The sequence below is a fragment of the Rattus norvegicus genome, chromosome 7, assembly GCF_036323735.1.
Source record: "Rattus norvegicus strain BN/NHsdMcwi chromosome 7, GRCr8, whole genome shotgun sequence".
NCBI classification, from domain to species: Eukaryota; Metazoa; Chordata; class Mammalia; order Rodentia; family Muridae; genus Rattus; species Rattus norvegicus.
The window spans coordinates 69,290,688-69,306,849 of NC_086025.1; the positions used below are offsets into that span (position 1 = coordinate 69,290,688).

A 16,162-nucleotide genomic window follows, 5' to 3' on the forward strand; every position below is an offset into this window, starting at 1 on the left:
TTGTCAGAGGATTCTTGAAGTTATTGGAAACATGTGTACTCACACGAATGTGCACACACCTCTGGACAGCTTCCTTGTTCAGAATATCTAGCTAGGCTGAGGCTGACTAGTCACTCTCCGCCGCGGCTGGCTTTTGCTGCCTTCTGACAGACTCGCCCACTGACCTGAGCAGCCAGCCTCCAGGCGAGCTGTGTTTTCATATTCGCCACACCTGTCTGTGGTTGTGGTTGGAGATGGTTTTCTTCAACAGCATTTCCATTCATAACCTCACACTCATTTTCAAGATGTGGTCAAGGAAGGAAAAACCTGGTCTTCATTTCCTATGTTAGGAAGTACTAAGAGTTTTGTGTCCCAGTCTATCATTTTGAGATTCCCAGCTTGGGCCATCTTGACTGGTTCTGTGGTATCTTGAGCAATGAAAGCTGGAATGGAGGCGGCACGGGTGTGGCAGGGACACCTCCACTCTCTGCACTCACAGATGAAGTTATCTTTAGGGATACTGAAAGGGCTTTGTAGATTAGACAGTGCAAGATGAAAACTCGTGACTAGTAAACAGCTGTAGGCTTAGCCCCTGATTCTCCTCTGCTGTGTTACAGATTCCCTTTTTATAGTCAATAATGGCCCACAGAAAGGGTTAGAAAGCTGATACAGAAAACACCATGCAAGCTCTTGTGGTTTAGTAGTAAGGCACCTTGTTAAATATATGGATGTGATTAAGAAGTGTGAGTGTGTGTGCATGTGTGTGCTCTGTGTGCACATGTGTGCTGTGCGTGCATGTATATAGACCAGGGGTCAGCCTGCAGTGTCCTCCACAACAGCCACTCCCCATTTTATTGTGTAAGACAAAGTCACTCCCTGTGCTTGGAACTGCCTGCTTAAGAACTCTCTCAGACTGGCTGGTTAGAGAGCCCTAGCAAGTCCGTCTTCACCTCTTAAGCTCTGGGAGAGCAGGCAGGTGTGGTTGGTTTTACAAGGTGCGGGAATCTTGGTTAGATTTCCTTAGCTGTGAGACTTTTTTTTTTTTTTTTTTTTTTTTTTGATATGAGTACACTGTAGCTGTCTTCAGACACCAGAAGAGGGCATCAGATCCCATTACAGATGGTTGTGAGCCACCATGTAATTGCTGGGAATTGAACTCAGGACCTCTGGAAGAGAGTCAGTGCTTGTAACCACTGAGCCACCTCTCCAACCCAGCTGCAAGACTTTTATTTCTAATCTGTCCACAAGAGTCTAGATGCTTGCTCTGGGTCTTGGGCCATCTTGGCTCTGTTGGGCAGGGGAAATGGGGGGGGGGGGGAGGATGCTGATGTAGTACTGGGGAGCTCACACCTCCTTGTGGCCCGAGGACAGCAGAGTGATTTCTGGTCAGTGGGTTCAAGGACAGTGGCTGGCTGTTTAACACTAGGTTTGTTTCTGATAGAAATCGGGTGTGATGCATGGGGGTCCAACACTGCAGTCTGCATTGCTAAATATAAATTAAAGGATCCTTCTCCTGGTAAGTGACAGTGATATCTTGTCCTCTTAGGGCTCTGGAACTTCAGCCGTTCGCAGTGAAGCCTCTTTTACGGCGAGCGATGGCCTATGAGACTTTAGAGCAGTACAGGAGCGCGTATGTGGACTATATAACAGTGCTGAAGATAGACTGTAGGATCCAGCTGGCCAGCGACAGCGTTAACAGGTAAGCTAGTCCGAGGCTACCCTCTGGGGTCCACCTCTGCTGTAGAAGGATCACACTACACCCTTCCCCTTTAAGAATGCTGTCAGTGTCTGGGTTTTCACTCATTCTCTATGAATGCTCTAAAGTAAAAGGTGTTGAATCAGTGTGTTCTCTAACACAGAGAGCTTATGTACACAGAGAGCTTATGGACACAGAGAGCTTATGGACACAGAGAGCTTATGGACACAGAGAGCTTATGGACACAGAGAGCTTATGGACTCAGAGAGTTTATGGACACAGAGAGCTTATGGACACAGAGAGCTTATGGACACAGAGAGATTATGGACACAGAGAGATTATGGACACTTGTTTGGGGTTTTGCTTTTAATTTGCCTATCTTCTACCTGGCAGTGCCTCTCTCTCTCTCTCTCTCTCTCTCTCTCTCTCTCTCTCCCCCCCCCTATGTTTTGTTGAGACAGGGTGTCTCTGGGTGGCCCTAATCACTCTGTAGACCACGTTGCCTTCAAACTCAGAGATTCGCCTGCCTCTGCCTCCCGAAGACTGGGGTCAAAGGCATATGCTTCCATACCTGGCTCCCTCTCTTTCTGTCCTCACTTTTTCTGTCCTTTTTTGCAGCTCTGGGATTGAACCTGGGCCTCACACATGCTAGGCAGTTGTCCTAAATCTTTAGCCTTCAGTTAGTTCTCAGAAGGTATCTGAGGTGCTGACAGGGCTGAGGGCCTGATCCAAAGGTATTTAAGTCTGGAGAGGTAGCTCATTAGAGAAAGCACTTAGAGAAAGGACCAGCATACAGTTCCCTAGAACCTGTGTGAGTGCCTGGTGAGCATGCTTGGTGCCTGTCACCCCAGCACTCAGCAGAAATGGGACACCCCAAACAAACTGTTAGCCAGACTAGCTGATAGGTGAGCTCTGGGTTCAACTGAGCAACCTGCCACAATAAACAGTGATTGAAAAAGACATCTGATGTCAGCTTTGGGCCTTGCACTGGCTGGTTTTGTGTGTCAACTTGTCACAAGTTGGAGTTATCACAGAGAGAGGAGCCTCCCTTGAGGAAATGCTTCCCATGAGATCCAGCTGTAAGGCATTTTCTCAACTAGTGATCCAGGGGGGAGGACCCAGCCCATTGTGGGTGGTGCCATCCCTGGGCTGGTGGTCTTGGGTTCTATAAGAAAGCCAGCTGAACAAGCCAGGGGAAGCAAGTCAGTAACATCCCTCCATGGCCTCTGCATCAGCTTCTGCTTCCTGACCTGCTCGAGTTCCATTCCCCTTTGGTGATGAACAGCAATGTGGAAGTAAGCTGAATAAACCCTTTCCTCCCCAACTTGCTTCTTGGTCATGATGTTTGTGCAGGAATAGAAACCCTGACTAAGGCAGGCCTCTATGTGCACACGTGCACACATGCATACTCACACTTCCATGATACTTCAGGAAGCCAAATAATGGGCTGGAGGTTTGTGGCAGTTGGCTGAATGGCATGAGGAGTAGAGGGAGGCCATGTTGAGCCTAACATCTCAACTTTCTGCATTGTTCTTTTTAAAACATAAGATTTACAGAAGACCAGACACCTTCCAGGGCACAATCCATGGCATGCGATGGGCACAATCCATGGCATGCGACGAGCACAGGGTGATTGCTTCCCCTGGTCTTGTGTGCTTCCTGTCACCCTCAGGCAGCCCTGACCCCACCAGGCAGTCACTCTCTCCCTCCTTGGTCCTGGCAGCCAGCAGTCTGCTTTCTGTCTCATGGATTTACTCATTCTGAATAGTTCATAGAGGTAGAGCCGTAGACTGTGCTGTGGTGTGTGGCATGATGCTTCTGTACTCTCCATGGTGTAGAGTGAGTCAGCGCTGAGCTTCTATGGAGATGTCCTAGTTATGTATGCACAAATCATATTTTTTATTAATCTGTCAGGTAGTGGTCATTTTGATAATTTGCACCACTTTGCTATTACAAGCAGTGTGTGCATGAACACCGGGATAAGCTTCATTTGCCCTCCAGTCTCCCCTCCACTGGTGTGTATGTAGGAAGGGAATTGCTGGGCCCAACACTGACTCCGTGTTTAACTCTCTCTGGTTAGTATTGAACATTTACCTAGGAGGATAGTTTCAGAGTAGTTGACTTTAAGGCTGTCACTCTCTAATGGAATTTAAAAGCTCATTTTATTAGATGAGGAACCTGTAGGTTTTCCGTGTATTAAACTATCTCACTTCGTTTCTGCGATGCCACACGTGTGCTTCCCATTTACTAAGCCTATCATGGAAAATCAGACACCAGCAGCTTTTTTTTTAAACATCTGACTTTGTTTTTGCCTTTTGTGAACATCTGCCCCTCTCCTCTCCAGGAGTCATGGCGTGCTAGACTCCTTGCTTACCCCCGGCAGCACGGAATCTCTTTCCTGCCACCTCTTCCTTCCTCTTTTCTGGTAATAAAAATTTTGCTTTAAAATCCTTTTTTTTTAATCTTTTTCTTCTACAGTTGTGGTTGGTTATACATTAAGTTTCAAATGTATATTTTCATACCCAGCCAATAAGATGTAGTTATTATAGCTTCAGTTTATGATGGAAATTTCTGTACAAGAAACTATAGGAAAATCATGTATATTATAATCATCTATATACGTATAAAACTTTTTACATAAAGGTATGTGCAATCATAGACCTAACTAAGAAATGCAGCTCATTAGTTACCGCTCAGCCTTCCCAACTGTGGGAGGTGCAGTGAGTTCTAGATCAGCGAGGGACACACAGAGAAACCTTGTCCCAAAACACAACAAACAAAAAGAAAAGAAAAGAAAAGAGAAGAAAAGAAAGTTGTCTACTTAAATAATCAATGCCACCTTTGACAAATCCTTTGGAGATGTTTTAGTTTACCTGGCCTGCATGGTTTTCTACATCTAAGATAAGCACAAAGTTACAACTTGGTCAGTTTGACTTGTTTGTTTTTGTTTTTGAGACAGTGTTCACTATATAGCTCTGGAACTCACTCTGTAGACCATGCTGGCCTTGAGTCAGATCAGCCTGCATCTGCTTCCTGGGTGCTGGAAAGGTGTGGGCCACCACACATTAGTTAGTCTGACTCTTGCTCGAACCTTTGTTAATATAAAACATTGATTCCTTGATCAATACCAACAGTTCATTTTTCTCTTTAGAATAACAAGAATCTTAACAGAGCTAGATGGACCAAAATGGCGGGAGAGACTGCCCCCCATCCCGGCTGTGCCTGCATCTGAGCCTCTGAGAGTTTGGCACCCTGCTGCTGAGACCCCAGACCAAGATCCGTGTCCCAACAGCTGCACGCCCACCATCACAGGTAGGAGGACTACCCATGTTTCCTCCAAAGGCATCTTGAGCTCCACGAGGGAGCAGAGGCTGAGCTGCGGTGTCAGACTGGGGTCTGGCTTTCCTCCCTCCTAACGCATCCCTGTGTACAGGAAAGGGGGCAGATAGGGAGTAGCCATGCCAGTGGCGGGGTCTCATTGTGGAACTGGCATTATTGAGAGGAAGAAGAATAATTATGCTCTTCAGGAAACCATGTGGCAGCGTGAAAAGAGCAAGGGTGATGTGTTAAAAATAAACCAGAAAGCTGTTCAGGGCTGCTGAGACGGCTCAGTGTATAAAGGTGAAATCTGTACAAACCTGAAGACCTGTGTCTGTCTCCAGGACCCATGATGCAAGGAGAGAGCACAGTCTGACATGTTTGCTGTGGCACATGCCGTCCACAGTCACACACATCACATGTACAGATAATACATTCTCAAGTTCTAATATGCAGATATATTGTAGGAAAACTTGGATGCAGAATAATATCATACAGGCTTTAAGGTTCAACACTGTGCGGCATATATGTATTGAATCTTTGCGTTTTGAACATTTATTTTATGTGTATGGGTACTTTGCCTGCATGTATGTATGTGTACCACATATGTGCCTGGTATCAGAAGAGGGCATCAGATCCCATGAAACTGGAGCTACAGGTGGTTGTGAGCCACCATGTGGATGCTGGGAATTGAACCCCAGGTCCTCTATAAGAGCAGCAAGTGCTCTTAACCACTGAGTCATCGTCTCTCCAGTCCCTAGGTTTTTAAAATTGTATGTATGTGGGAGATCTGAAGTGTATGACGTGTGTGCTGCATATGAAGCTTGGGTCCTCTCCGAGAGCATAGTGCTCATAACCACCGAGCCATGCCTCCAGTGTCCAGCTTTGGGAGTTTTGAGTGAGGGTTTTCACATGGTCCAGATTGGCCTCTAACATAATGTGGAACCACAACTAACCCTGAATGCTGGTCCTCCCACCTCTCCCTCCCAGGTGCTGGGACCTCATGCATGCAGCACCATGCCCACTCTCTGATGGTAATGGTGTTTGTATCTGTTTCATAGACTTATTCTGCCGTAATTCCAGCTTCAAGAGATGTCTAAAGTACTATAGCCAAGTGCTTAAAGAGACAGTGTTCTTTTGAATTACTGGAAACTGTGGGCTTGTGGGTTCACTGAAGCAGCCATGTGTGAGAGTGTGCCTCACATTGTCTAGTTGCCTGGTAACTAGTGACTGGTAACTGAGTGACTGCCTCCATCTACACAGTTCTTGCTCCTGTTAGTGCCTCCAGATTGCCAGCAGGGAAGAGAAGACATGGCAATGTATGTAACACAGTGGCACTGCACTCTGACATGTGTAACACAGTAAGTGGCACTGCATTCTCTGACATGTGTAACACAGTGGCACTGCACTCTCTGACATGTGTAACACAGTAAGTGGCACTGCACTCTGTGACATGTGTAACACAGTAAGTGGCACTGCACTCTCTGACATGTGTAACACAGTGGCACTGCACTCTGACATGTGTAACACAGTAAGTGGCACTGCACTCTCTGACATGTGTAACACAGTAAGTGGCACTGCACTCTCTGACATGTGTAACACAGTAAGTGGCACTGCACTCTCTGACATGTGTAACACAGTAAGTGGCACTGCACTCTGACATGTGTAACACAGTAAGTGGCACTGCACTCTCTGACATGTGTAACACAGTGGCACTGCACTCTCTGACATGTGTAACACAGTAAGTGGCACTGCACTCTGTGACATGTGTAACACAGTAAGTGGCACTGAACTCTCTGACATGTGTAACACAGTAAGTGGCACTACACTCTCTGACATGTGTAACACAGTAAGTGGCACTGCACTCTCTGACATGTGTAACACAGTAAGTGGCACTGCACTGTCTGACGTGTGTAACACAGTAAGTGGCACTGCACTCTCTGACATGTGTAACACAGTAAGTGGCACTGCACTCTGACATGTGTAACACAGTAAGTGGCACTGCACTCTCTGACATGTGTAACACAGTAAGTGGCACTGCACTCTCTGACGTGTGTAACACAGTAAGTGGCACTGCACTCTCTGACATGTGTAACACAGTGGCACTGCACTCTGTGACATGTGTAACACAGTAAGTGGCACTGCACTCTCTGACATGTGTAACACAGTAAGTGGCACTGCACTCTCTGACGTGTGTAACACAGTAAGTGGCACTGCACTCTCTGACATGTGTAACACAGTAAGTGGCACTGCACTCTGTGACATGTGTAACACAGTAAGTGGCACTGCACTCTCTGACATGTGTAACACAGTGGCACTGCACTCTGACATGTGTAACACAGTAAGTGGCACTGCACTCTCTGACATGTGTAACACAGTGACACTGCACTCTATTCTTGTAATTTGAAAGTAGCAGCATCATAACTATTCATACATTGGGCAGACTCTCTTTACCTTTATGTTGTGTTCCGTTTAGTCTATAGCCTCATGTGCGAGGGCGTGACTGTAATGGAGAGTTTACTGATGATTGTTCTTAAGAATTTATACATGTAGCTTTGCGCAGTGGCAGTATCGTAGCCAATGAGGCTCATCTGAGGTGCGATTATTGCTAATTGAAAGATTGTATAGATGTATTTACAGGAATGTTTTCTCTATATGTTTATTTTATTGATCCCATAGATGAAAAAATGTTTCAAGCCCTTAAGGAAGAAGGAAATCAACTTGTAAAGGACAAAAATTATAAAGACGCCATTAGTAAATACAACGAATGCTTAAAGATTAACAGCAAGGCATGTGCCATCTATACAAACAGGCAAGTTCTTTCTGATATGTAGGTCTTGATTATCTTGATAATTTTGTTTGTTTATTTTGTGTGTTTTGGTGTGAGGGTGTCAGATCCCCTGGAACTAGAGTTATAGACAGGTAGGAACTGCCATGTGGTGGCTGGGAATAGAACCCACATCCTCTGGAAAAGCATCCAGTGCTCTTAACCATTGTGCCATCTCTCCAGCCCAGTTTTGATTATTTTAAAATAACTTTTGAGAAATTAACTCAGCTCATTAATCCCATGTAGTGCTTCTAGGAATCAGTATGCAAGCTGTTTTGGGTGTCTCTGAAAGAGCTGGACTACAGAGGTCAGAGAGATTGGGAGGATGAGGTCTGATGACATTGTCCATGGTCTTCTTTAGTTACTGAGCTTGTCCTACTCTGGCCCTGTGCTGTCTGCTTGGTCAGGCTACAGTGAACTGGATCTAAGCCCTGCTCAGTGTAGAAACTGGTGTGGAATTGAGGTGGGGGTGACCAGTGTCATTCAAAATACCGTCTTATGGGGCCATGTCCTTTTGCTTTGCAAGTACTAAAGGCCAGTCTTTTTTTTTTTTCTTTCTAACAGTGAGGACTGGTATGCTGCTCCAGAATGCAGCCTATACTATCTTTACCACTTTTGATTCTTTGGGGTTTGGCGGAAGTAGGTAGGGTATGTGATAACAGAAAGAATGAAGGATCAGTGTCGGACATTCTTCTAGCTACCTTTAAAGCTCTATCCTTCAGCCTTTCATCAGTGGCTGGGAATGGCTCTGGTTTCAGTGAAGACCTCGCTGCCCCTGGCTGTAGTGACATGGAGCTCAATGCCTGGGTCTCTTCTCTGCAGGCTTCCCGTTGTCTGGTATCTTGCCTTGTGGGGTCTCAATCCCTTATTGTCTACTTGAGTTCTAGACCAGCTCCTCCTGCCTCACATTTGGCCCCACTCAACTCCTATCCTTGTTTCTCCTTCCTCATTGGAGAAGCCGAGTACCCTGGGCCTTCCTTTCCTAAGCAGGCAGCAACCTAGAGTGGGCTCACCTCTAAGTACTCTTCAGAGTGGCTAGCTGTCCCCTTACCACCCTCAGCTCCTCCCCCTCCCCACCCCTGCCTTAGGCCACTGTTTTCTTCTGCCATCTCTCCTCTTGTCCCACTCTCCCAGTTGTAGCTAGAGTGAGCTTTGTGACACATGCCAAGCATGTCACCCCGTTATACGCTTGCCCAAGTGAGCAAGGCCTTTGTGATCTGGCCTGGCCCCACCCCTCCATTCCAGCCAGGCACTGCTTTGCCAGGATCATCAAGAACACCATGCTCTGCTCTGGGAAGGCTGTGCCCTGACTGTGTCCTTGGGCTCCCTACCCCTCTGTTCCTCTCCTCTCTTCCCTAACTCTTAGTCCAGTGCCTTGGCAAGATCATTCTCCTTCACACACCCAGATAGATGAACTGATCTTCAGTTATGCCTCCTGGTTGCTGTGCCGCTGGCTCTGCCCTACAAGTTCTTGGGCCTCAGCTGGGAGCTCCCAGACCCATTTTACAGATACCATTAGAGAGGCTCATTCGCTTCCCTGTTTCCACCCAGCTGCATCCTCGATTTGGATCGGGCTGTATTTTGTTTGCAGTGGCCTCCCCAGTGATGTGATTTCATCCCCTGTGAGAACAGCAGAGCTGGCTTCAGGTGCTAGTTGGAGCAACCAGAGCTTAAAACAGCCTTAACCCTTACTAGCGACTTCTTCCTTTTAAAAAATGCTGTAGAAATTATTTTAGTTTTTTTAAGATGTTTTTATTGTGTGCATGTGTGTGTGGTTGTGTGGGCATGTGCACATGGTTATGTAGGTGTGTGCACATAGGTGTGTGGGCATGTGCACATGGGTACAGAGGTCAGAAGCAGGTGTCAAATACCCTATAGCAGCAGGAGTAGCTATCGGGCAGTTATAAGCTACCCTGTGTGGGTGCTGGGAGAAGAACTCAGGTTCTTGGGAGAGCAGCACGTGCTCTTAAGTACAGCTAACCTTCCCAGCCCCATTGGCTGTCTAAATACACTGATGTGCTTCCTTCCCTCTCCTTGCATTGTGCCAGGGCTCTCTGTTACTTGAAGCTGGGACAGTTTGAAGAGGCAAAGCTGGACTGTGACAAGGCACTTCAGATAGACAGCAAGAATGTGAAAGCCTCTTACAGACTCGAGCTCGCCCAGAAAGGACTCGAGGTGAGGGCATGTCTGTCTTGGTGTGTAAATTTCATCTCTGAATAGATCAAGTGGTTTCATGAAGGTCAGGGTCATGACCTGAGAACAGGATTGACTCCTGGTGTACACTGACCTGCTCAGCAGCCTCGGCACAGACTTCTAGTTGTCACCCTCGTCTCTGGTGTGGGTCAGGTAGTTTCTAAGCTCCTGTCCAGCTCCATTTCAGGCTGTAGTGAGCATTTTGGCTACAGGTTTCCAGCCCTACTTTCCTAGGGTGTCAGGGAATGTTCACTTAGGAGAGATGGCTTGTTGCTGTTGTGTTACTGTGTAAATACGGGGGACTTCCAACGAAAAATAGGATTAAAACAACAAAAACTAGCAAGGCCCTCGGGTTCCAGCAGAGCCGGAGGTTGGAGGTGGAACACCTGCTGGAGTGTGAGCCACCCAGTGGAAGCTTGGAGAACTGCAGCTGAGATTTAGATGCCTACAGGGGCCTGGGCCCTGAGCTAGCTTAGCTGATGGCCTCTGTAGGACTAGAGTGGCATTCTTCTCGTACCATATTGTGAAGAAAGAAGGCTCTGTATAGATGTGCTTTCCTTATGCTAGCTCTCCTGAATGGGAATCGTTTTTTCCCTTCTGTTTTACAAATATAGGGTGTTATGTAGCCCAGGCTGAGCTCTCACTCTAGATGGTGGAGCCTGGCACTGAACTTGGTTCTCCTGTCACCATCTCCTAGGTGCTGTTCCACATAGAAATAAGGGTCACTGAATGTTCAAGTGTGGGGAAAAACGTTACTGGATGTGGCGGCTTGAAAGAAAACGGCCTCTACAGGTCCATGGGGAGGTGTGGCCTTTGTTGGAGGAAATGTGTCACTAGCAGGTGGACTTTGAGTTTCAAACACTCAAACCAGGTCTAGAGTGACATTCACTTCTTGCCTGTTAAACTCTCAGCTCCTTCTCTAACACCGAGGCTGCCTGCATGCTACCACATTTCCTGCCATGACTAAATTTCTGACCTGAAAGCCAGCCACAATTCAGTGCTTTCTTTAACAAGAGCTGCCCGCCGTGGTCGTGGTGTCTGTTCACAGTATTCACTGTTCACAGCTCACAGGTCATGGTGTCCTGTCAGCACAGGACGAACTCCTGAGATGTTTGTGGGGAGGGACGTTACAGCCCGTCAGTACAGGACAAACTTCCTGCGATGTGGTGTGGGGCAGAAGGCCCGATTCACACAGGGTTCACTCTAGCTCAAGGTGGTCTGGAACTCAGTATGTAACTCATGCTGGCCTCAAACTGGTGCTCTCCTGCCTCAGCTTCCCAAGTACGAGGAGGGCAGTTGGTACATGCCCCTGGCCTCTTTCTCCTCTTTATCTCCCCTGTGAGTGTTCAGATGTCTACTTCATGGGCAGCCATCAATCCCACAGGGATAGAAAGCACCTCACACACCTCATTTAGAACTCTCTCCAAATATGGATGCATCCTAAGGGATTATTGGCTAGAACTTCAGCTATGAGTTGGGAGAGGAAGGACACAAACCGAAGCTGCAGGTGAGGTGTTACCTCAGGGTTATTTGAAGGTGACATTGGGAGGACAATAAGTATAAAGTTTGTGTGTATGGGGGTGCCTCCTAGGCCTCGGAGGTGAAGAATAGCCAGATTGGGTGGAAGGTAGTTTTGATCTGTTTAATGTGGGAGTCCACTTAACTCCCTTCTTGTCACTGAATGGGAAATGTGGAGGGTTTGTGCACCAAAGCAACAGTTCTCTGCTAGTCCTGGCCTATCAGGCAGCTCTGGATCCCACATCCTCTCAGGCTGCCTAGAGCCAGACCTGTGCCTCCAGCAGCCAGGACAGATGCAGCCATGTGAGGTGGTGGCTGTGGCACACACTGATTCTGTTCCTCAGCCCTCCCCTCCCCTCCTTACTGGGAACATACTAATCTATAAGCCTCACATAAAGACCCTTTAGTTCAAGAGACTTCTTCACTACTGACTTACTCTATGGCTTTGGGCCAGTGTGGTGCACATACACTGGAGTGGGGAAGGAAGGGAGAGAGGCAGGGACGAGGGAAGTTTCCCTCCCTCCCTTCCCTGTTCCTGCTTCTCCCTCTTACTTGCCCACTCCTGTGTATGCACGCCTGTGCATGCTCACACGAGTGTGCAAGCACACGTGGAGGTTGGAGGGTAGCCTCGGCAGCCAGTCTTCAGCTTTTATGGTGTTTGAAACAGGGTTTCTCATTCACCGGTGTGTGTGGCACAGTGGACTGGAAGGCTTACAGGCATCCTCTGGACGCTGCCTCCCGTCTCCCTGTAGGAATGTCAGGGATGTGTGCATGGTATTCACTACTATACATTACTGCCCGTGTTCTAGGAAATCTGGTCTTAGCTCCATGCTTTCTTTCACGCAAGCATTCTTGCCAAGTAGCCGTCTCCCAACCTAGTTGTGTGCAATTTCATTTTTGCCAGAGCCACTCTGGTTGAAGCTCTGCTCTTTTGCCGGCCCCTCCCCTCTAGCTGGTCCCGCTATTCTGACAACCAGAGAAGGGAAGCCCCTCCGTTCTATGCCCATCTCAGTCTTGCCTCACTTTATTGCATCAAGACAACTCAGATATACTTGCAAGTTGTTGCTTTTTATTGTTCCCTCTGATGAATCGGAGGAACCTCAGAGGACAAGGACAAGGTTGCCCTTCCCATCTCCTCATTCCCATCTCCAAACAAAGGGACTGCTCTGTGACTACTGTGGACTGGCAGCCCTGTGCCCCACCCCCTCTGCTGCCCCGCCTCCTCTGCTGCCCCGCCTCCTCTGCTGCCCCGCCCTGTGCCCCACCCCCTCTGCTGCCCTGCTCAGTAGGGTCTGTGGTGGTTAATATTTATCATCAGTCTGATTAGATTCAGCATCACCATGGAAATACACCTTTGGGCGTGTTTCGGGGGATTATCTAGATTATGGTGAAGTGGGAAGACCCACCCTGAGTGTGGGTAATGACAGCTCGTGGAGAAAGGGAGCTGAGCACAAACAACCCTCACTGCTTCCTGAGAGAGTATGGTGGGCTACAGCCCGCCCCAAACTCACACCTTCCCTGCCATGATGACTGAATCCTGAAAATCGGAGCCAATTTTAGGAAAAGTAACCCGGGCTAGTTAGCTCACACCTGTCTTTCTCTCATTCAGTGGTCAGTGGATGGATGAGAGTGGACGACACAAAAAGTTGCAGTGATGGAATGGAGCCTGCCTGGCTGCTGCCTCTGGGCCGTCTTCACTGCAATGGAGGCTTGCGGTCATGTGTCTCACGGCATACTCACCCACTTCCCACTGTGAATGGCACTGACAGAAGTCATGTACACGCCCTGCACTGTCAACTGTAGCCTAGGCTAACCCAGGAGCCTCAGCCTTGTACCCATGCAAACTGTCCTATGAACTTATTTTTTAGAATTGCCGGGAAAGAGTGGCGGATCCCAGTCAGGTTGTCCTCCTAAGCCCAGATTCCAGTGAAGCAGCCAGGCACCTGGACACTAAGAATGACACAGCACCTCCCAGCAGAGAGAGGGAGAGGAGGAGAATTGAAATCCAAGAGGTATTTGTATTTCATACTCTTGAAGGCACCCTGCTGAGACTATACACAGAATCTAAGGTTATCTCCTGTGAATTCAGGACCTCTTTTTTTTTTTTTTAATCCTGATTGCCAATGAAAACAATTGTGAAGTGACCCAGTTGTGAAGACAGAATTTGCCCTTTGATGCATCATTGGCCACCATGTTTCTCAGCAGGGGCCATGGATAGGGGTGTCCCAGGGTGGGGGATGTTGTTCTCACTGCCCTGGAGCCATAGGCCATTGGCGTCCCTCGAAGTAGACATGCAGAGATGAACAGGACTTATCTTCAGCCCTGCCAACCCTGGCGGAAGCTCTGCTCTTCCGCTGCTGACTTTCCTTTTTTATTGTTGTTGTTTTGGTCACTCAAAGAGATCTGCCTGTCTCTGCCTCCCAAGTGCTGGGATTGAAGGCACACACCATCCCTCCGGGGGTCCTCATCTCTCTCTCTTTTTTTTTTTTTTTTAACTCTTCAATAATCTGGGCTTCTCCAAGACAGCCTGGCCATCACATTTACCTCTGTGATTCCTAGAAAGCCACATGGTTTAATGTCAAGACATAAATTCCTATACACCCGTGAATGCTAACTTTCTATTTACAGTCTGACATTTTGACTAAGAGGCAACAGGTCGGAAGCCATGATTTTTTTTCCCCTTTAAGTAAGAAAAGAGTGTTTTAAGAGACACAAAAAATACAGGATCATTTGTTAAATATAAGGAAATGGAAATTAATGTAAAATTAATCCTGAAAACAAAAACTAATATAGGCCTTCAGATTTTTTTAATGTAGAATATCTTCTAAAAGTGTCTTATGTTCTAACTTCTCTTTCTTAAAGAAATAATGTATTTTAAAATGTATTAAAACTTGTATTTTCACTTAGAACTTTCCTGAAATACGGTGCCTATCTGTCAGTTCACAGTGCTAAGTGAACTTGGGCATGTGCCTGTAGTCAGTGTCCTGACATGCTGTAATTTCTGTTGGGAAGGTGGATGACAGCAGTGATGAGGAGCCTGAGCGGCCCGCAGAGGCCTCTGCCGTGGAAGAGGGGTGGTCTGCAGAACGAGCCGGGAAGATCGAGGTGTGCAAGCCTAGGAACGCCTATGAGTTCGGGCAGGTCCTGAGCACTATCAGCGCCAGGAAAGACGAAGAGGCCTGTGCACAGCTTTTAGTCTTCACTGCTCCCCAAGACCTGCCTGTGTTGCTAAGTAACAAACTGGAAGGGGACATGCTCCTCCTCATCATGCAGTCACTGAAAAGTCACCTTGTGGCCAAGGACCCCTCACTGGTGTGCAAGCATCTCCTGTATCTGAGCAAAGCAGAGAGGTTTGAGGTAAGCGGCAGTGTGCCTGGGAGGGAGCCTGCGGTTTCTGGGTTCTCTAACTTTGAAAGTGTTGCCTATGCTCACAGGACCCTTCCCCTCTTCCAGATGATGCTGGCACTGACTAGCAAAGACCAAAAGGAGCAGATGGCGCAGCTGTTTGATGACCTGTCAGACGCACAGGCTGACTGTCTCACGGCAGAGGATATACAGGCCCTAAGAAGGCAGTATGTGCTTTAACTCGGGTGCTGAGTTCAAAGCAGTCTCTGATGGAGTTGCATGGGTAAAGCCACACCCAGAAGGAGCCACACCCAGAAGGACCCATTTGGACATCAGACGTTATACTTATTTTTGTATCCAGAACATGTATATTCTATAATCTGATTCTTATTTATTGTAAATATTCTCTTCTGTACTAGAGCCAATACCTTTATATTTAATAACTATATTTGGAACTTGGCAAACACTAATTTATAAAACATTTTCTTTTAATGACCTACCCATAAAAATTTAAACACATTCTTCATTGTGGCAATTCTTTCAGGTTTGACAGAACCCAGGTCTTCCGTTCTTTAAAAGCAAATGTTAGCACTGATAACTCCATCAGATGCACAAAATCTACTTTAGAGATTGAAACAACACTTGCATCTTTGAGGTCATTATTAGCTTATTAACTTAGAGCCCTAAGGGAGTTATTTTTCTCTAATATTTTTACTGTGACTTTCTTCTTGTTTGTAAACCTTTCACCCTACCTTTGTATTTGAATTGCCACCCTAGCCAATAGTTGCTATTCACACGCCCTTCCCAATCTGTTTTCTGCTTGGTTTCTTTACTGTAACAAGTGAGAAGTCACTGGATGTTCCCTTTTCTGGGTTAAAGGTATTCCCTATGCAATAAACAAACATCCAAGCCTTAATTTATTTAATGTGTGTAAGCCTGTGTGTCTGTATGTGTACCTTGTGCATGCAGGCTACGAAGGCCAGAAGAGAACACTGGATTCTCTAGAACTGAAGTTAGAGATGGCGATGTGCCTCCTGGTACTCAGTTTTCCCTCAAACCCAGCCATCTCTGCAGCCTCAGTGCAGCTCTTATCCGGTGTCATCATAGCCTTCTGTAACCCATGAACAGGAACTTTTTTCCAGGTGCATTCTGTTGTTCATGTTAAAGTTAAGGTGAAAGGTGAACATTATTTTCATATCTCACCTTTTACAATTAGAATATTTAAGACCTGTCGTGGTACCTTTCAAACTTTGTCATTTCCTACCATCTCAAGCAGGTCTCTCTCC

At 47.0% G+C, this 16,162-nt stretch overlaps 1 protein-coding gene and 1 pseudogene across 6 annotated transcripts in view; both read left to right on the top strand.

Moving 5' to 3' along the window:
* Positions 1-15,796, top strand: part of Spag1 (sperm associated antigen 1) — a 60,183-nt gene extending 44,387 nt beyond the window's left edge. For 5 of the 6 annotated variants that reach the window (XM_039079213.2, NM_001012116.1, XM_039079212.2 and 2 more), the window contains 7 exons: positions 1,526-1,678; positions 4,827-4,987; positions 7,673-7,805; positions 9,869-9,995; positions 13,400-13,543; positions 14,544-14,888; positions 14,985-15,796. In XM_039079213.2, the coding sequence (XP_038935141.1) occupies positions 1,526-1,678; positions 4,827-4,987; positions 7,673-7,805; positions 9,869-9,995; positions 13,400-13,543; positions 14,544-14,888; positions 14,985-15,116 (1,195 nt within the window). In that variant the 3' untranslated portion in view covers positions 15,117-15,796. Of the gene's footprint in view, positions 1-1,525; positions 1,679-4,019; positions 4,101-4,826; positions 4,988-7,672; positions 7,806-9,868; positions 9,996-13,399; positions 13,544-14,543; positions 14,889-14,984 lie in introns of those variants that run through there. The other variant, XM_063263563.1, reaches the window with a different exon arrangement.
* On the top strand, positions 7,545-7,703 carry LOC120094040 (U4 spliceosomal RNA; annotated as a pseudogene).
* Positions 15,797-16,162: the final 366 nt, after the last annotated feature.